Raw genomic sequence first — 21,227 nt, 5'->3', positions numbered from 1 at the left:
GTAGCAGTAGTAGCGATAGTAGACTTGGTTTCTATAAACAGTTCAAGTAGAGAAGTGAAGTGTATTTTTTAAGTTTTTTTTTTTTTTTTTTGTCGTTGATAGTTGTTCGCGTCAATTGAACTTTACTTTCGTTTTCAATATTTGAAAACAAAAAACTGCATTAAAAGAAAATAAAAACAAAATTTTTGCTGAAAGTTAGATCGGTTAGTGTAGTTGCAGGCAGGTGCGTGATAAAAGTGTGGCCTTTGATAATGAAGATGGTGATGGAAAAAGTTCAAACACCATGATAAATGCCGTAAGCTTTAAACAGCAATAGCAGTAGCAGTTTTGAACCAAGCAACCAGCAGCTAGCTGCCATCAGCCACAGTTAATAATAGTTGCTGTAACAATGATGTCTACTACTACTACCACAGCAACTAATACAAATTTGTATGTAATCCGTAAATTAATTTCAATTATTCATTGAAGACCTCGACGAAGACGACGAAAGAAAGTTTCTGGGTTTTTGCTCAAATTTCTTTAAAATTTTGAAATTTATTTTTTTAAATTTTGCCATTTAGTTATTATTAGTTAGATACGTGAGCTTATTTAAAACATTAAGTCTTTTTTTTCACTCCCCTTATTTTACAACTTTGACATATTAAATTTATAAAACAAAAAATTACTGCAAAAGAGGAGTGCCTTGGCAAAAAATTTCAAAAAAAAAAAAACTCTTGCCTAAGTTTAGTAATACAAACATTTTTTGTCAATCATTTGCTACAACTATTCAACATTGTCGCTTAGTTGTCGTTTCAAACTAAAAAAATAAATGTAGCAAATAAAACCAAAACTATGTAATGTAATCATAATAACTGTGTTTAAGTTTTTTTTTTTTTTTGCTGTCTGACATTGTTAACCTCACGTTGCACAAAAACATCCCAGATACATCGAAACTGTAACAGGCACACATCCACCATTCATTATTATTTGTTGTAGTTTTAGTTATTATGTACGTTTATTCCAAATATTTTCGCAATCCTCATATATTCACGTCAAAAGTTGAGCTAATGACCATTAACCTCTCGCAAACTCTCAAAAGAAACAATAACGCTATTTATCACTCTGTATTCTGACAGTCTGGCAATATTTAGTAGAGTGTGTCGGACTGTCAGAATAGGAAATTCTTCGAAATCTTTATAGATCGAAAAGGACTTAGAAAACTTCAAATGATTTTACAAATTCTTTAAAGGAAAGGGAGGGCACTCTGGTAGGTCCAGTGGGTTTGATTCCTAACTGATACCCTGACAAAGTTGTATTGATGTAATATACATCCTCCTTTCAAACTTACTAACTAAAATGGATGAAAGTATTCAAGCACTAGTTCCGCAATTGGTTCTTTGGGGATAGGAAGGTGGTGTCTTTTTATTCAATAAGGCGATGACTATATAATGTATTACTTGAATAGTTATATGTCTTTTCCTCTCCCTTTTTAGGCGAGTTATATACTACGAACATTAGTGATCTACAGTTCAGCTACAAACAGTAGAAATAGTCGAAACTATAGTCTAGACTACAACTAAAACTGAAATAGAACAGAGCTAGAACTGAACTAGAACTGAACTAAAACTGAACTAGAACTGAACTAGAACTGAACTAGAACTGAACTAGAACTGAACTAGAACTGAACTAGAACTGAACTAGAACTGAACTAGAACTGAACTAGAACTGAACTAGAACTGAACTAGAACTGAACTAGAACTGAACTATAACTGAACTGAACTAGAAGTAAACTAGAACTGAACTAGAACTGAACTAGAACTGAACTAGAACTGAACTAGAACTAGAACTGAACTAGAACTGAACTAGAACTGAACTAGAACTGAACTAGAACTGAACTAGAACTAAACTAGAACTGAACTAGAACTGAACTAGAACTGAACTAGAACTGAACTAGAACTGAACTAGAACTGAACTAGAACTAGAACTGAACTAGAACTGAACTAGAACTGAACTAGAACTGAACAAGAACTGAACTAGAACTGAACTAGAACTGAACTAGAACTGAACTAGAACTGAACTAGAACTGAACTAGAACTGAACTAGAACTGAACTAGAACTGAACTAGAACTGAACTAGAACTGAACTAGAACTGAACTAGAACTGAACTAGAACTGAACTAGAACTGAACTAGAACTGAACTAGAACTGAACTAGAACTGAACTAGAACTGAACTAGAACTGAACTAGAACTGAACTAGAAGTGAACTAGAACTGAACTAGAACTGAACTAGAACTGAACCAGAACTGAACTAGAACTGAACTAGAACTGAACTAGAACTGAACTAGAACTGAACTAGAACTGAACTAGAACTGAACTAGAACAGAACTAGAACTGAACTAGAACTGAACTAGAACTGAACTGGAACTGAACTAGAACTGAACTAGAACTGAACTAGAACTGAACTAGAACTGAACTAGAACTGAACTAGAACTGAACTAGAACTGAATTAGAACTGAACTTTAGTCTAGACTATAGACTGCTCTATATTCTAGAGCAAAGACTATGGACTGATCTATATTCTAGCCGAAAGTTCGTTTCTTCGGTTGATATATTTGTCGTTGGGTTGACATCCTTAGATCAAATACACATCTGGTCTTTCTGCTACACAACTGGTTTTGGTCCCCCTAGAGGAAGTATTTTAAAATTTCTCAAATTCTTTAAAGGAAAGGGAACTGTGCTCGTACTAGTTTCACAACTGATTCTTAGTAACCAATAGGGTGGTGCCTGTAAGTTCCATAAACAGCTAATATCGAAAAGGATTTTCAATATCTCTCTAGATGTATCACCAGACCTAAATTCTTCCCTCAACTTAAGTTGAAATCAAAAGATTTGAAAAACTTAAAGATAAAGAAGGAAGGGGAACTGAGGAAGCAATACAACATTGACTTGTTCTTTTAGGACAATTCTAGTTCTAAAACGTGTAAATATTTCGTATTAGACACCATTAGGTTTAAGTTCGTCAGTGTTAAAATTTAGATTTGACTAGAAGATCGGTTTTATGTTTCTTGAAATTATGAAATTTTTTTATACCATCTTAATACTAATCCGTTTTCTTCTCCCCTTTTCATGTCTCTTTTTAGATGTAATTCCAAAGCATCATATTTACCACGACAGAGTCTGGAGAAACAGAGCAATTCCGATCCCGATCATGGCAGCTATAAAATGACACTACATTCAAATGAAGACTTAGTAACAACCACTAAGTCCTCAACATATGATATTTTGGCACAAACACCCAAATTACCCAATAATTTGCCAGATGTTTTACCATTGGGAGCAAAATTACAGCCCAACTCTAATACCAGCCTAAACTCAACACCCTCGCTACGTTATGGCTCTAATAATAATATCTCAACGAATTCACCCACATCACAGCAAGCATACACACCCTATGGCCAGCAATCCCAGCAACAGCAGCAGCAGCAACGTTATTCAACACCGGTACTTAACACTTTCAATTTGTCCACAAATTTTACACGATCTCAATCATTTGATACCAATGTTCACAATACTATGACTCAAAGTCCCAACAAATATATGACCCAGTCTTCTTTAGATCTTAAGAAACCAGTAAATAATTTGGAAACAACCCTAGAGGAACCACTAAATTTAATTGAATCCTCTACATTAATAAAGGATAACAATTCATCAGTTTCATCGTTAAGTTCATTATCGGAAAGTTGTAATAGTCATGAGGAAAGACTTAATACGAGTAGTATGAGTTGTGCCAATACTGGGGAAACCACAAATAGCAATTCTATATTTAGAGCGGAATTAGTGAATACTACATTTGCCAATAATAATAATAGTAATAATGCTAAGAAATCGGTTACCAGACAAGAATCTTTAAGAGAAAATATTGAAAAGATAACACAGTTGCAATCTCAGTTAATGTCGGCCCATATAACAGATAATAATAATGCCTTTATGGGTAGTTATGCCTCACAAATGTCACCCCAAAGTAACGCCAATAAGAGCTCACAGGCCAATGTGATTGATATACCAAAAAGTCTGGAAACAGAGAAAATCGATGAAGAAAAACCTTGTTCAGACAATGAGATAGAAAGTGTACCTCAAGCACCCCTAACACCACCCCCAGTAGAGGAAGAATTAATTATAAAATCCAACAGCAGCAGCAGTAATACAAATACCTGCAATTTAAAATCACCAAAGATTTTAGAAGAAGAACAAACTACTGAAAGTAATAGTATAATCTCACAACTAGACACAAGTACCGATAGTTTGAAACTGGTACAACGTAGTGAAATCATTTTAAGGGTTAATGCCAGTACCGTAGAAACTGCCTCACAAACCGATGACATAACAGACTGTGAATTGAAGAGTTTAGCAGAGATCAATAGCAACACCACCAAGGAAATGGATACACCAACACGCACAACTTTACAACCTCGCCAAAGGCTGGCCATAGAAGATGATTGTGAAAAAATGTCCAAGGAATTGGCCCAGTTGTTGCCGGCCAATGATGCCCTTATAAATATATTATGTCCGCCCGGTTCTAAAACCGTTGCCGATTATGTTACAAATCTCTATAATCCCAATGTACCTTTAAGACCCAGCAAACGTGATGTGGGCACTTCTACACTAACCAGAAATAGTAGTAGTAGTAATAAAAATAAGGAGGAACCGGAATCGTGTGAAAAGATAACAGTGGAATTGAAACTAAGTGAAGTAGAACAAACGCCAGATAATTGTGATATTTTAAAGAATAAAGTGGTAAGTTAGAATCGATCTTTATTATTTTAAAAAGATAATTTAATTTTTTACAAAATTTACTTTTAGGATGACTTAATTAAACATTTAAATAATAAAGTACGCATCTTAACTAAGGAACAAACGTGCATAGATGAAGAATCTGCCATCAATGATGAGCTGGGTAATTGTTTATTGAATAAACTAAGCGATAAGGTTAGACCGATAGAGGCCTCTAAATGTCGCACCTATATTTCGGACATTGGCCATATCACCGGTTTGCTATTATCGCTGTCAGAACGTCTTGCCAGAGCAGAGAATAATTTAACAACAATCGATGAAAATAACTCAGAAAAGGTAAGTTGGTTATTGGATTGAAGGTGGGGTTTCGAAAAGCTGGAATTGAAAGCATTCCGGTGCCTTCTTTAGGTTAGTTGGAAGTGTTCTAGTCTGTTAGTTGGGAGGCCATGGCTTCGATTCCCACCAGAGACTTGGGTAAATGTGTTTTTCCTTCGGATCTGATGCAACATACATTCTCCTTTCAAACTTACTAACTCACTGGTCTCGTTCGATCATTTTCAAGATCTAATGTTCGATCAAATTAAACAATTTTGTTCGATAGCGGTCTCCTGTGATCTGTCTTTCTCGATTTCAACAGTTCTTTATAGATGAGAAGCTTCTGGTTCCACTAAATACAGAGCGTTTCCTAAGTATTATAGATATTCCACTTTGACGTACATGTGTCTGGTTTTCGGGCTTCACATACGATTTCTTGTTATCGTAATGGTTTTAGCGCCATTTTTACACCCACTAGACCTTGTTAAAGATAATAATAAGCGTCCAAATTCTTCGTACAAATGAATCAATTATGTTCGACACAGGTTTCTTGTGATCGTAGTTCTCAATTTTACTAAATCTTAACAGATGAGGAACTTCTAGTGACACAAAATACAGAATGTTTCCTTAGTTTCAAGGACAAACGGCTTTAGTATTCATTTGTCTAGTTTCTTCACGTACAAGTTTTTGTTCTTCGGATTGTTGTATTAGATCCATTTCATATCCAGTTATAACCCAAAACCCAAGACAAAGCAAACGACTTAATTGAGTCAATTACGTTCGATGCTGGTTTCCTGTAATCGTCTTGGATTTCGATTTGTCCTGACGAAAAATCCTCAATATTTGCCTGAGCAGGTAATGATCATACTGATTGAGAAGATGTTTTAAAGCAATCAGGTCTAAAAGTTTTGAACGCCATTCATTCTGCTGGTCTTTATGACTCCACAAAAGATTCGTATGATCGTGATAACTCATCTCTTTCAATCGTTTTATTACTTATAAACAAGTGATCTTAACTACGTCTGAAAACAGGAGGTCAAGACATCAGTTGATAGCTGTTGGTTGGATCTGGATTATGTACTCCCATAAGAATCGGCTAATATTTCTACTCAATCTTTAAATCATTTTCAGTATGAAAAGTATGAAATTGAATTGACAGCAAGACATGATCCATCATTTCGGTCGTTCAGTCCCGAACTACCTATTTAACTTACCACTTAGGGTTACCCCTAGCCACTGATTGCCCAGGTGCTTGTGATACGAGGAAGTCAATCGTCATCCTGTAGATTACGAAGAGGCTGAGAAAAAGCTTAAGTTTGTTTTTCAAGTGTCCACTTTCCCGCTTATAAAGGGGACACTAAAGTAAGGATTATCTTCACCCTAGTTTACAAAGAGTACATCCATGACGAAAGACGAATTAGAGACAACCAGGTGGTTAGATGTCAGTGGAAACCACGGTCTTTTTCGGAGGCATTAACTTTTTGTCGAACTGTTGTCAACTCTTACTTCCCGACTCTTGTTCTCTCTTAAGAATCGTGTAATATTTCTACTAAATCTTTGAATCATTTCAAATTCTAAATGTAAAATGGAGCAGATTCGACAGTTAAACCTTCTCTTTCCCGAAACTTATCATTAGAACTACTCTCTCTTAAACATTCTACAAAACAAACATTAATTCCTTTTTTTTTTATTCTCTTTTACAGAAATCTCTTGAAAATAAACGTGATCGTTTAGTGGAACAATTAACTGAAGCGAAACGCTTAAAGGAAGATATCGATCGTCGTGGCATTAGTGTGGTCAGTTTACTGGAAAAGAATCTAAATTCAGATGAATTTGCTGATTTTGAATATTTCATCAATATGAAAGCTAAACTAATAACCGATGCACGTGATATTGCCGATAAAATCAAAATGGGAGAAGAAATCATAAGTGCTCTCAGTGATACCTTAATACAAAGTGATTGTTAATTTTGCTGCTCTTAAGCGAGAGCGAAAATGAAATAGAGATAAATAAAGTTGTAAACAAAAGTAAGAAGAAGAAAATTAAAGATAAACAAGTGTGATACAACATACGAAAATAATTAAGTTTAATATAAATATAAAGAGTTAGTTTTTGACCTTTTTAACAAAATATCTCTAAAATAATTTCCTTACTTTCATGTTAAAAATTGAGAGTATCAAGAGAGATTTATATAGAGAGAAGAGGCAGGTTAATAAACTTAGAGAAAAAAAAACGCACAGATTTTTTTTTTGTTAATTTTTTCACTTACTTATTAATTCTACTTTGTAAAATATTGGTGCTTTTTCTTTAGTTTATATTCCTAAAAAAAAAGAACTAAACCAAGCACTTGTGTCTTAAAAACAAAATTTCCTATTTAGAGTCCTATTTGAAAACCAAACTAAGTTTTCTTTTTTTCTTAAAACTTAATTTAAAGAAACAAATTACTTAAGTGTGCTTTCTATTTCTAACTTTTGCAATGCTTTGTGATTTAAAATATGATTTTATTTCATACATTCTTTCGTTTTATTTAAAATTTATTTAAAATTTTTCCTTAATTATTTTTTTATTAAATTGAGTCTAACTTTTCCTGCTGTTTCTCTGTACTATTGTTTTTTCTATTTTGATTTTAAATTTAATTTTAAGTATTTTTTTTAAGAAATATTTATTGAAATATTTCTTTGCATGTGTTATATAGTACGAGTATGTTATAATTTAAACAAAAAAAAAAAAAAAAAACAATTTTATTAATAAGTCAGTTAATTTTCGTTTTTTTAGGTTATGTTCTTTATAATTTACTGTTTTATTATAAAATAGTTATTAGTATTTTTATTTGTATGTGTATTTAATTGTAGTTTTATGCAAAATTTCTTTTTCATAACAAACTTCAATGTTTGTGCATATATTAATTTAATCAATATAATTACAAGAAAAATAAAAATTCAAAATATATATAATATGTATTTACTTATTAAATTAGATTTTATAAAAATAAAATAAAAAAGTTAACAAATTAATATGGAGATGTGTTTTTTATTTTTTTAAGTTGAAGCAAGTTGCAAAATGTTAAGAGACTAGACAATAAACTAGTCCATAGACTTGACAAAAGAACAGTCAATAGACTAGCAAATATAATAGTCCATAGACTAGGCAATATACTTATCTATAGACTAACCAATCGTCTAGTTCATAAACTAGTCAATAGAGTAATTCACAAACTAGTAAATATTCTAGTCCAAGACTAGTCATAAGACTAGAGAATCGACTAGTCAATAGACTAGACAATACACCAGACAATAGACTAGTCCATAGAGTAGTCCATATACTAGACTATAGTCTATTTCATTGATTAGTCAATAAACTAGTCCATAGACTACACTATAGACTAGTCTATAGTCTAGTCTTTAGTATAGTCTAGTCTATAGTCTGGTCTATAGTCTGGTCTATAGTCTAGTCTATAGTCTAGTCTATAGTCTGGTCTATAGTCTAGTCTATAGTCTGGTCTATTAGTCTAGTCTATAGTCTAGTCTATAGTCTAGTCTATAGTCTAGTCTATATTCTAGTCTATAGTCTAGTCTTTAGTCTAGTCATAATATATTCTATAGTAGTCTAGTTCTATAGTATATAGTCTAGTCTATAGTCTAGTCTATAGTCTAGTCTATAGTCTAGTCTATAGTCTAGTCTATAGTCTAGTCTATAGTCTAGTCTATAGTCTAGTCTATAGTCTAGTCTATAGTCTAGTCTATAGTCTAGTCTACAGTCTAGTCTATAGTCTAGTCTATAGTCTAGTCTATAGTCTAGTCTATAGTCTAGTCTATAGTCTAGTCTATAGTCTAGTCTATAGTCTAGTCTATAGTCTAGTCCATAGTCTAGTCTATAGTCTAGTCTATAGTCTAGTCTATAGTCTAGTCTATAATCTAGTCTATAGTCTAGTCTATAGTCTAGTCTATAGTCTAGTCTATAGTCTAGTCTATAGTCTAGTCTATAGTCTAGTCTATAGTCTAGTCTATAGTCTATAGTCTATTATATAGTCTAGTCTATAGTCTAGTCTATAGTCTATAGTCTATTCTATAGTCTAGTCTATAGTCTAGTCTATAGTCTAGTCTATAGTAGTCTATAGTCTAGTCTATAGTCTAGTCTATAGTCTAGTCTATAGTCTAGTCTATAGTCTAGTCTATAGTCTAGTCTATAGTCTAGTCTATAGTCTAGTCTATAGTCTAGTCTATAGTCTAGTCTATAGTCTAGTCTATAGTCTAGTCTATAGTCTAGTCTATAGTCTAGTCTAGTCTATAGTCTAGTCTATAGTCTAGTCTATAGTCTAGTCTATAGTCTAGTCTATAGTCTAGTCTATAGTCTAGTCTATAGTCTAGTCTATAGTCTAGTCTATAGTCTAGTCTATAGTCTAGTCTATAGTCTAGTCTATAGTCTAGTCTATAGTCTAGTCTAGTCTAGTCTATAGTCTAGTCTAGTCTATAGTCTAGTCTATAGTCTAGTCTAGTCTATAGTCTAGTCTATAGTCTAGTCTAGTCTATAGTCGTCTATAGTCTAGTCTATAGTCTAGTCTATAGTCTAGTCTATAGTCTAGTCTATAGTCTAGTCTATAGTCTAGTCTATAGTCTAGTCTATAGTCTAGTCTATAGTCTAGTCTATAGTCTAGTCTATAGTCTAGTCTATAGTCTAGTCTATAGTCTAGTCTATAGTCTAGTCTATAGTCTAGTCTATAGTCTAGTCTATAGTCTAGTCTATAGTCTAGTCTATAGTCTAGTCTATAGTCTAGTCTATAGTCTAGTCTATAGTCTAGTCTATAGTCTAGTCTATAGTCTAGTCTATAGTCTAGTCTATAGTCTAGTCTATAGTCTAGTCTATAGTCTAGTCTATAGTCTAGTCTATAGTCTAGTCTATAGTCTAGTCTATAGTCTAGTCTATAGTCTAGTCTATAGTCTAGTCTATAGTCTAGTCTATAGTCTAGTCTATAGTCTAGTCTATAGTCTAGTCTATAGTCTAGTCTATAGTCTAGTCTATAGTCTAGTCTATAGTCTAGTCTATAGTCTAGTCTATAGTCTAGTCTATAGTCTAGTCTATAGTCTAGTCTATAGTCTAGTCTATAGTCTAGTCTATAGTCTAGTCTATAGTCTAGTCTAGTCTATAGTCTAGTCTATAGTCTAGTCATAGTCTAGTCTATAGTCTAGTCTATAGTCTAGTCTATAGTCTAGTCTATAGTCTAGTCTATAGTCTAGTCTATAGTCGTCTATAGTCTAGTCTATAGTCTAGTCTATAGTCTAGTCTATAGTCTGTCTATAGTCTAGTCTATAGTCTAGTCTATAGTCTAGTCTATAGTCTAGTCTATAGTCTAGTCTATCGTCTAGTCTATAGTCTAGTCTATAGTCTAGTCTATAGTCTAGTCTATAGTCTAGTCTATAGTCTATAGTCTATCTTAGTCTAGTCTATAGTCTAGTCTATAGTCTAGTCTATAGTCTAGTCTATAGTCTAGTCTATAGTCAGTCTATAGTCTAGTCTATAGTCTAGTCTATAGTCTAGTCTATAGTCCTAGTCTATGTCTATAGTCTAGTCTATAGTCTAGTCTATAGTCTAGTCTATAGTCTAGTCTATAGTCTAGTCTATAGTCTAGTCTATAGTCTAGTCTATAGTCTAGTCTATAGTCTAGTCTATAGTCTAGTCTATAGTCTAGTAGTCTATAGTCTAGTCATAGTCTAGTCTATAGTCTAGTATATAGTCTAGTCTATAGTCTAGTCTATAGTCTAGTCTATAGTCTAGTCTATAGTCTAGTCTATAGTCTAGTCTATAGTTTGTCTATAGTCTAGTCTATATGTCTAGTCTATAGTCTAGTCTATAGTCTAGTCTATAGTCTAGTCTATAGTCTAGTCTATAGTCTAGTCTACTAGTCTAGTCTAGTCTATAGTCTAGTCTATAGTCTAGTCTATAGTCTAGTCTATAGTCTAGTCTATAGTCTAGTCTATAGTCTAGTCTATAGTCTAGTCTATAGTCTAGTCTATAGTCTAGTCTATAGTCTAGTCTATAGTCTAGTCTATAGTCTAGTCTATAGTCTAGTCTATAGTCTAGTATATAGTCTAGTCTATAGTCTAGTCTATAGTCTAGTCTATAGTCTAGTCTATAGTCTAGTCTATAGTATATAGTCTAGTCTAGAGTCTAGTCTATAGTCTAGTCTATAGTCTAGTATATAGTCTAGTCTATCGTCTATATATATTAGACAGTATAGTCTATAGATAAGTCCATTGTCTATATTCTTATTAACAGATATTAATATAGTCTTATTAACAGACTTGACTATGGACTACACAATATACTAGTCAATAGACTAGATAATAGACTAGGCAATAGATTAGTCCATATACTAATCAATAAACTTGTCCATAATCTAGTCAAAAGACTAGTAAATACACTAGTCAACAGACTAGTCCAATGTATAGTTTAAATTAATTAACAAACTTTAATTAAAATCATGCAATCCTATATTCAAACTTACCTTATCTAAACTGCATTCATAATTACATTCAAAAATAACGGCCTTTACCTATAAATCACCTTAATCAAATAACAACTTTATTAAAAGCTTTTTTATCTCCATACAAAACTAAAGTTTACTTGCAATTCATTTAAGTTCCTAATTTTCATCGCTACTTCTTATCAAATACATTTCGCCACTAAACAATACCGTTATTAAGAATTTAACCACAAAGAAAACAAACGAAAAAGTCATTACAACAACAACGGCTTCATATTGCAGCACTAATGGCGTTCATTGACAACAAATGCAACAGTTTGCCAAAAAAAAAAATTGCAAAACACTTTTCACTCGATTTTCCCGAATAAATTCATAAGGAAATGTAAAAAACTTGTTAAGAACACTTTTAGATTTAATAATTTATTAATTTTACGATGAATTTACACGTATTAAACACTTTTTAATTAATTTTCACAACGAGCGAATCTAACCGCAACCGCACTGAAAGAAATTTTTAAAGAAACTATAGTAAAGGAAGAAAAAAGCTTAATTGCAGGGTTGTATACTTAGGCACAGTTGTATTTTGTGGCAGTGACAAAAAGGTATGACTAAGGCAGTTGTATTTAAATATGATTTTAAATTAGTGATTATATATAAATATATATACATATATACAAACAGATACTATTAATTAGCAAATTAACGAAATATTTATATAAAAAGAAATTTAACTAAAATTAAAAAAAAAAAAAATTTCTTTAGAAAGTGAATGTCTAAAATTTTTTAATGAAAATTTTCTCTTAACGAAGAAAATTTAACCAAAAAAAATTACGAAAGTTTTTATTACAGAATGAAATTTAACAAAATTTTTTTTTAAATAAAACTTCATTAAAAATGCTTTATAAATTTTTTTTAAAAATTTTCCACAAACACAAAATTTTATCGATAATTTTCTATAAAATAGGAAATTTTATCGAAAATTTTCTATAAAATTCGAAAATTTGTCAAAAAATGTTCTATAAAATTTAACAATTTATCGAAAATTTTCTATAAATTAGGAAATTTATCAAAAAAATTGGAAATATATCGAATATTTTCTATAAAATTGGAATTTTTATCAAAAATATTCTGTAAAAAGAAAACTTTATCGAAAATTTTCTATAAAATAGGAAATTTTATCGAAAATTTTTTGTAAATTAGGAAATTTTATCGAAAATTTTCTTTAAAATAGGGAATTTATCGAAGATTTTCTATAAAATGGGAAATTTTATAAAAAGTTTTCTATCAAATTGGAAATTTTATCAAAAATATTCTATAAAGAGAAAACTTTATCGGAAATTTTCTATAAAATAGGAATTTTTTCTATAAAATTGAACAATTTATCGAAAATTTTCTATAAAATAGGAAATTTATCAAAAAAATAGGAAATATATCGAATATTTTCTATAAAATGGGAAATTTTATCAAAAATATTCTGTAAAAAGAAAACTTTATCGAAAATTTTCTATAAAATAGGAAATTTTATCGAAAATTTTTGTAAATTAGCAAATTTTCTATAAAATAGGAAATTTATCGAAGATTTTCTATAAAATGGGAAATTTTATAAAAAGCTTTCCATAAAATTGGAAATTTTATCGAACATTTTTTGCATATTAGGAAATTTTATCAAAAAAACAAAATTTATCGAACATTTTCTGTAATAATGAAAATTTATCAATTATTTTATACCAAAAAGGAAAATTTATCGAAAAATTTCAATAAAAAAGACAATTTGTCGATAACTTAAAATAAACTAATGAAAACTTTACCGGCTTACTAATAATGATTACAAATTACCGCTTTAGTTTTTAGTATATGGCGACGACGTCGATTATTTTGGTCGGCACTGATCTCTCTGTCACGAACAAAATATTAAAAGAAAAATCAGAAAAATAAAAAAGGCCAGCGAGAAATAAACAGCAATAACATTTTTATTGTCAATGAGTGTGGTATTTGAACGAGAAAGAAATAAAAATAAAGTAAAAGAAACACACAAATTACTAGTGTTATCGAATAAATCGTGTAATTAAAAAAAAATGAAAAAATAATAAGCAAAAAAACAAAATTAATTTGCTAGCTATTGCTATAAAAAATTGCCAAGTAATTGAAGAACAAATTTCTCAATAAGATAAAAACAAAAAAAAAAAAAAAAATCAAATTGGATTCTAGTTAACGAAAGAATAAAAAAGAAAAAAAAAATAACAAGACAATTGAAAAAAATAGTGTGCGTGATTATATGTTGATGTAATAGAAAAGCAAACAAGAATAGCAAAAACAACAAGTAAACCACAACAAAAATAATAATAAATATTACAAGAACAACAAACCTTAGACAATATTTGTGTAATTAACTAAGGGTAGTGGACATACAACATACATGTACATACAGGTGGTAGGGTACACTCGCTGCTGCAGGGAATAAATGGCTGAAATTAAAACGTAATAAACGTTTGTTCCATTAAAGCTTTTATTACCCCAAACTTGGTGGTGTTGTCCCCCCTTCCCAGAAACAAGTGAGAGAAAAACCCGAGTGCTCTTCTCCCAAAGAGGTCTCCCCCCATAAGCTTTGATATGTTTAAAAATATTTGTCGATCTACTAATCTAGTACGTCAAACTACACAGAATACGGCCACTAAGGGAGTCAATACAACTAGTGCTCAGAACTTAAACAGCAACAGTAATAGTAATCTTTTATTAATAACCGCTCAACAACAAGGTACAACGAGCTCAACAGCACGTTGTCTTCTTAGTACATCAGCTAGTGTTTCTACAAAAAAAACTTCACCATCAGCGGCGGCAGCTGCTATCGCATCAAACGTTGTAACGCTAAGACGCAGCAAGTCACAAACCCAATTTACGTAAGTACCAATAACTACAACAACTAACTAACTAAAACTAAAATGAACATCTGCATCTTGTTTTTGTATACCCTACACTACTAAAGTGGTAATAGTATTGCTTTTGTAATAGACAATATTAATAGTTCGAAATTTTCATTAAAGTAGATAAATCTTTTCAGTATCGATTTCTAAGTAGCACGAACGATGTCCGTTCATACCTAGTTCTGTGCAAGTAATGTCAAAACTACTTTACAAAAAATACTATAGACTAATCTATAGTCAAGACTGTAGACGAATCTAAAATCTAATATGTGTAAACTATAGTCAAAAAAATAGACCCATCTATAGCAAGAACAAAGATGTGTAGTAAAGACTATAAAATGATCTATAGTCAAGGTTATAAATTGATCTATAGTCAAGACTATAGACTGATCTATAGTCAATACTATAGACTGATCTATAGTCAAGCCTATAGACTGATCTATAGTCAAGCCTATAGACTGATCTATAGTCAAGCCTATAGACTGATCTATAGTCAAGCCTATAGACTGATCTATAGTCAAGCCTATAGACTGATCTATAGTCAAGCCTATAGACTGATCTATAGTCAAGACCACAGACTGATCTATAGTCAAGAAAATGCACTGATCTATAGTTGAATTATATAATAATCTATAGTGAAAACTTATATAACCTAGTCTATAGACTGGTGAGTAGCCTTAACTATAGACTGATATATAGCCTAGTCTATAGACTGATGAATAGCCTAGACTATAGACTATAAACATGTACAACATGTCAAGATTATAAACTGATCTTGAATGTATCAGTCTGTAGTCTTTAGTCGAAAGTATAAATTCATTCATTTTTGGATTAGGGTATCATAAGGTCGTGTATGCCTAACTCTTTTAATAGTTATATTTATCTTAATTTAAACAAATTTATGCATATTACTAAAATCTTTTATTCTCTTTTTCAACAAAAGTCACATTGTTTTGCTAGCTGGTCTTTTAAACACTTTCTTTTCGTTTTATTTTTCTTTACTGGTTTTTCAATAGGTTACTACCACGTCTTTCACGTTTTCGTACCATGTCTACGGGCAGCGCTGCAGGTGCTACCGGTAGTGGTAGTTCTCAAGTGGATAAACCTAAATTTACCAATCGTTTGGCTCAGGAAAGATCACCTTATTTGCTACAACATGCTCACAATCCGGTCGATTGGTATCCCTGGGGAGATGAGGCCATTGAAAAGGCTAGAAATGAAAATAAATTGATTTTCCTATCGGTGGGCTATTCCACATGTCATTGGTGTCATGTCATGGAACATGAATCGTTTGAGAATGAAGAGGTGGCTGCTTTAATGAATAAACATTTCGTGAACATTAAGGTAGATCGTGAAGAAAGGCCCGATATAGATCGCATCTATATGCAGTTTGTATTAATGATGAATGGCAGTGGTGGTTGGCCCATGAGTGTATGGTTGACTCCAGATTTGGCGCCCATAACGGCGGGTACATATTTTCCACCACATGATCGGTGAGTTTTAAACAAACATTTCTTTAAAAGAATTTAATCTTATTTATGTTATTTTAGCTGGGGCATGCCCTCCTTTAAAACCGTTCTAAGGGCCATAGCCTCTAAATGGATAGCCAATGAAGAGCAATTGAAATCCACCGGTCTAGAGGTTATTAGCGCCATACAAAAATCTCTTAGTGAAAAATCTACTGAAACAGTATTTGAACCGGGCAGTGCTGATGCCAAATTACAGGAAGCTTTGAAAATATTTTCCCAACGTTTTGATGTTGAGTTTGGCGGCTTTGGCAATCATCCCAAATTCCCCGAAGTAGCTAGACTTAACTTTCTCTTCCATGCTTATATTGTTACTAAAAAAGTGGATATTTTAAATATGGCCGTGGAGACTTTACATCACATTGGCCGTGGTGGCATACATGATCATGTATTTGGTGGTTTTGCCCGCTATTCGGTGGATCGCAAATGGCATGTTCCTCACTTTGAGAAAATGCTATATGATCAGGGTCAATTGCTGGCTGCTTATGCTAATGCCTATAAATTAACCAGAGATGAAACTTTCCGAGAATATGCTGATGGTATTTATCGTTATATAACCACTGATCTACAACATCCTGCTGGTGGTTTTTATGCTGGAGAAGATGCCGATTCTTTGCCCAAGGCTGAGGATTCCAAGAAAGTTGAAGGCGCCTTTTATGCCTGGACTTATAAGGAAATACAAAAAGCTATAGAAGATAATAAGGACAAATATAGCAAAGTTAATATGTCCACTGAAAAAATTTTCGAAATATATAGTCATCATTATGATGTTAAGCCTTTGGGTAATGTTGATCCATCAAGTGATCCTCATGGTCATTTGAATGCCAAGAATATTTTAATTGTTAGAGGATCGATTGAAGAAACATGCAAGGAATTCTCTTTGGAAGAACAACAACTAAAGGAAATTTTACAACTAACTAATGATATATTAAATGATATTAGGAAACAGCGCCCCAGACCTCATTTGGATACTAAAATCATTTGCTCTTGGAATGGTTTAGTTTTAACAGGGCTCTGCAAGTTGGCCAACTGTGGTGGTGCAAAACGTCCAGAATATATGGCAACCTCTGCTAAATTGGTTAAATTTATGCATGAAAATTTGTATGATAAAGAAAAGAAACTATTGAAAAGATCTTGCTATGGAGTGGCCACAAATGATACCACTTTACAGGAAAACTTAGAGTGAGTTGAATGTTTATTTGCTTTTAGTTTTTGATTTGAAGAGAAATAACATGTTTCTGGTTTTATTTAGGGCCGAGCAAATTGATGGTTTTCTGGATGATTATGCCTTTTTGATTAAAGGTTTGTTGGATTATTATAAGGCCTCTTTGGATCCTTTTGCTTTGCAATGGGCCAAGGAATTGCAAGAAGTTCAGGATAACTTATTCTGGGATTCCGAACATGGTGCTTATTTCTATTCAAAGGCTAATTCGCCAAATGTGGTGGTGCGTTTAAAGGATGGTAAGTTGTAAAATCTTACTTCAGTTCCTGTTCAGTTCTAGTTCAGTTCTAGTTCAGTTCTAGTTCAGTTCTAGTTTAGTTCTAGTTCAGTTCTAGTTCAGTTCTAGTTCAGTTCTAGTTCTGTTCTAGTTCTGTTCTAGTTCAGTTCTAGTTCAGTTCTAGTTCAGTTCTAGTTCAGTTCTAGTTCAGTTCTAGTTCAGTTCTAGTTCAGTTCTAGTTCAGTTCTAGTTCAGTTCAGTTCTAGTTCAGTTCTAGTTAAGTTCTAGTTCAGTTCTAGTTCAGCTCTAGTTCAGTTCTAGTTCAGTTCTAGTTCAGTTCTAGTTCAGTTCTAGTTCAGTTCTAGTTCAGTTCTATTTCAGTTCTAGTTCAGTTCTAGTTCAGTTCTAGTTCAGTTCTAGTTCAGTTCTAGTTCAGTTCTAGTTCAGTTCTAGTTCAGTTCTAGTTCAGTTCTAGTTCAGTTCTAGTTCAGTTCTAGTTCAGTTCTAGTTCAGTTCTAGTTCAGTTCTAGTTCAGTTCTAGTTCAGTTGTAGTTCAGTTCTAGTTCACTTTTAGTTCATTTCCAGTTTATTTCTAGTTCAGTTCTAGTTTAGTTCTAGTTCAGTTCTAGTTCAGTTCTAGTTCAGTTCTAGTTCAGTTCTAGTTCAGTTCTAGTTCAGTTCTAGTTCAGTTCTAGTTCAGTTCTAGTTCAGTTCTAGTTCAGTTCTAGTTCAGTTCTAGTTCAGTACTAGTTAAGTTCTAGTTCAGTTCTAGTTCAGTTCTAGTTCAGTTCTAGTTCAGTTCAAGTTCAGTTCTAGTTCAGTTCTAGTTCTAGTTCAGTTCTAGTTCAGTTCTAGTTCAGTTCTAGTTCAGTTCTAGTTTAGTTCTAGTTTAGTTCTAGTTCAGTTCTAGTTCAGTTCAAGTTCAATTCTAGTTCAGTTCTAGTTCAGTTCTAGTTCAGGTTTAGCTCAGTTCTAGTTCAGTTTTAGATCAGTTGTAGTCCAGTTCTAGTTCAGTTTTAGATCAGTTGTAGTCCAGTTCTAGTTTATTTCTAATTCAGTTCTAGTTCTAATTGAGTTTTCTATATTTTTCCAGATCACGATGGCGCTGAACCTTGTGGCAACAGTGTGGCAGCACGTAATCTCATTTTACTTTCACACTATTTCGATGATGATAGTTATGCTCAACGTGCTTCCAAACTATTTGAATTCTTTTCGGATCAACAGCCTTTCGGTTATGCTCTACCCGAAATGTTGTCGGCTTTAATGCTGCATGAAAATGGTCTAGATTTGGTGGCTGTTGTAGGACCAGATTCTGAAACTACTAAAAAATTTGTAGAGATATGTCGTAAATACTACATACCTGGCATGATTATTGTTCATGTTAATCCTCAAGATCCCGAACATGCCTACAATCAACGTGTACAACAGAAATTTAAAATGATTAATGGTCAAACTACCGTCTATATATGTCATGATAAAGTCTGTCGTATGCCCGTCACCGATCCCGTTAAATTGGAGGAAAATTTAACTGAAAATTTCTTTAAAGGCAGAGTTTAAATAAGCTTTAAGAAAAGAATAATGAGATTAATAACTACATTATAAGCTTGTAGATTATTATTATTATTGTGTACTGTTGTATGTTTTTGTGCCTTTTCTTTGGAAAAAGTAATGCTTAGTTTTTAGCTAGTCTCGAAATAGTTTTGGTTATAGTGCTAGTTCTCTATATACATATATATTTTTTATGGTGTAATTAACGTTAACAGAAATTGTATTATTAATAATTTGACCTTAAAGTTGTTTGTTACCATTTTGTTAATTGAAATGATTGAAAAAAATATACTATAAAAAGTTTTTTATGAAAAAACTTTTTCTTCTAGATATTTTATCTAAAATTGTGTTATTATATCTATAAAAAACTTGTAGAAATTGTAAAAAAAATATTATATATAAATATTACATTAAATAAAACCAATAAATAAACAAATCGATGAGTGTTATAATTTTTTAAGGTGTTTTATGGGACCAACAATAAAATCAATTGTTAATTACTTGCGATAACAGTTTATCATAATAATCTATTTTAAAACAATTTTGATGAAAAATTTAACATTGAGTTTTTGTTTTTTTTTCGTTAAAAATCTTTTTTTGGTACAAAATAAATTTTAAAATCAAAATTAAAAATATACAAATTTTCAATAAATTTTCTTTTGTATATAAAGTTTTCGATAATATTTAGTTTTTATAAAATGTTAATTTTAATGGTATTTAAAAAGAGAGATTTTAGCAGAGCTGTAAATGAATCAATCCTTTTTGAGTTAATTCGCGAATTATTCATGCACTGAATTAAGATATTTAGATAGATAGATAGATAGATAGATAGATAGATAGATAGATAGATAGATAGATAGATAGATAGATAGATAGATAGATATAGATAGATAGATAGATAGATAGATAGATAGATAGATAGATAGATATTCGTTCGTTAGTTAGCTAGTTCGTTAGTTGTTAGTTATTAGTTAGTTAGTTAGTTCGTTAGTTCGTTATTCGTTCGTTAGTTAGTTAGTTAGTTCGTTAGTTCGTTTCGTTCGTTAGTTAGTTCGTTCGTTCGTTTCGTTGTTTTCGTTCGTTAGTTCGTTCGTTCGTTCTTGTTCGTTCGTTTCGTTCGTTAGTTCTTAGTTCGTTCTTTAGTTAGTTAGTTCGTTCGTTCTTAGTTCGTTAGTTCTTAGTTCGTTAGTCGTTCGTTCGTTCGTTCGTTCGTTCGTTCGTTCGTTCGTTCGTTCGTTTTTCGTTCGTTCGTTCGTTCGTTCGTTCGTTCGTTCGTTCGTTCGTTCGTTCGTTCGTTCGTTCGTTCGTTCGTTCGTTCGTTCGTTGTTCGTTCGTTGTTCGTTCGTTCGTTCGTTTCGTTCGTTCTTCGTTCGTCGTTCGTTCGTTCGTTCGTTCGTTCGTTCGTTCGTTCGTTCGTTCGTTTCGTTCGTTTTCGTTCGTTCGTTCGTTCGTTCGTTCGTTCGTTCGTTCGTTCGTTCGTTCGTTCTTCGTTCGTTCGTTTCGTTCTTTTCGTTTCGTTCGTTCGTTCGTTTTCGTTCGTTCGTTCGTTTTCGTTCGTTCGTTCGTTCGTTCGTTCGTTCGTTCGTTCGTTCGTTCGTTTCGTTCGTTGTTCGTTCGTTAGTTCGTTTCGTTCGTTTCGTTCGTTCGTTCGTTTCGTTTCGTTCGTTCGTTCGTTCTTTCGTTCGTTCGTTCGTTCGTTCGTTCGTTCGTTCGTTCGTTCGTTCGTTCGTTCGTTCGTTCGTTCGTTCGTTCGTTCGTTCGTTCGTTCGTTCGTTCGTTCGTTCGTTCGTTCGTTCGTTCGTTCGTTCGTTCGTTCGTTTCGTTCGTTCGTTCGTTCGTTCGTTCGTTTCGTTCGTTCGTTCGTTCGTTCGTTCGTTCTTCGTTCGTTCGTTCTTCGTTCGTTCGTTCGTTCGTTCGTTCGTTCGTTCGTTCGTTCGTTTCGTTCGTTCGTTGTCGTTCGTTCGTTCGTTCGTTCGTTCGTTCTTTCGTTCGTTCGTTCGTTTCGTCGTTCGTTCGTTCGTTCGTTCGTTCGTTCGTGTTCGTTCGTTTTCGTGTTCGTTCGTTTTTCGTTCGTTTCGTTCGTTCGTTCGTTCGTTCGTTCGTTCGTTTTTCGTTCGTTCGTTCGTTCGTTCGTTCGTTCGTTCGTTCGTTTCGTTCGTTCGTTCGTTAGTTCGTTCGTTCGTTCGTTCGTTCGTTCGTTCGTTCGTTTTCGTTCGTTCGTTCTTCG

General features: G+C 32.7%; 2 protein-coding genes and 1 long non-coding RNA gene across 8 annotated transcripts in view; 2 read left to right on the top strand and 1 right to left on the bottom strand.

Annotated features, from left to right (window-relative positions):
- Positions 1 to 7,823, top strand: part of LOC119603259 (protein Shroom) — a 118,102-nt gene extending 110,279 nt beyond the window's left edge. For 2 of the 6 annotated variants that reach the window (XM_037955239.1, XM_037955238.1), the window contains exons 6-8: positions 3,120 to 4,773; positions 4,840 to 5,106; positions 6,789 to 7,822. In XM_037955239.1, the coding sequence (XP_037811167.1) occupies positions 3,120 to 4,773; positions 4,840 to 5,106; positions 6,789 to 7,052 (2,185 nt within the window). In that variant the 3' untranslated portion in view covers positions 7,053 to 7,822. Of the gene's footprint in view, positions 1 to 102; positions 430 to 3,119; positions 4,774 to 4,839; positions 5,107 to 6,788 lie in introns of all 6 variants that reach the window. The other 4 variants (XM_037955241.1, XM_037955237.1, XM_037955242.1 and 1 more) reach the window with 4 other exon arrangements.
- Positions 1 to 12,107, bottom strand: part of LOC119603260 — a 52,221-nt gene extending 40,114 nt beyond the window's left edge. The window contains exon 1 of the long non-coding RNA XR_005231401.1: positions 11,588 to 12,107. This is a non-coding gene — a long non-coding RNA (uncharacterized LOC119603260). The remainder of the gene's footprint in view (positions 1 to 11,587) is intronic.
- Positions 12,108 to 13,420: 1,313 nt separating this feature from the next.
- LOC119603250 (spermatogenesis-associated protein 20) lies at positions 13,421 to 19,429 on the top strand. Its single transcript, XM_037955229.1, has 5 exons — positions 13,421 to 14,463; positions 15,504 to 15,980; positions 16,038 to 17,195; positions 17,266 to 17,474; positions 18,546 to 19,429. Exons 1-5 carry the CDS (start codon positions 14,177 to 14,179, stop codon positions 19,007 to 19,009), a joined length of 2,595 nt encoding a protein of 864 aa, XP_037811157.1. The 5' UTR covers positions 13,421 to 14,176; the 3' UTR covers positions 19,010 to 19,429.
- Positions 19,430 to 21,227: the final 1,798 nt, after the last annotated feature.

The sequence above is a fragment of the Lucilia sericata genome, unplaced genomic scaffold (genome assembly GCF_015586225.1).
Source record: "Lucilia sericata isolate MDLA Ls3-8-SP2 unplaced genomic scaffold, ASM1558622v1 Contig000285F_arrow, whole genome shotgun sequence".
NCBI classification, from domain to species: Eukaryota; Metazoa; Arthropoda; class Insecta; order Diptera; family Calliphoridae; genus Lucilia; species Lucilia sericata.
Note: the sequence above shows the minus strand (reverse complement) of the source record. Positions and strands in the feature narration are given on the sequence as shown.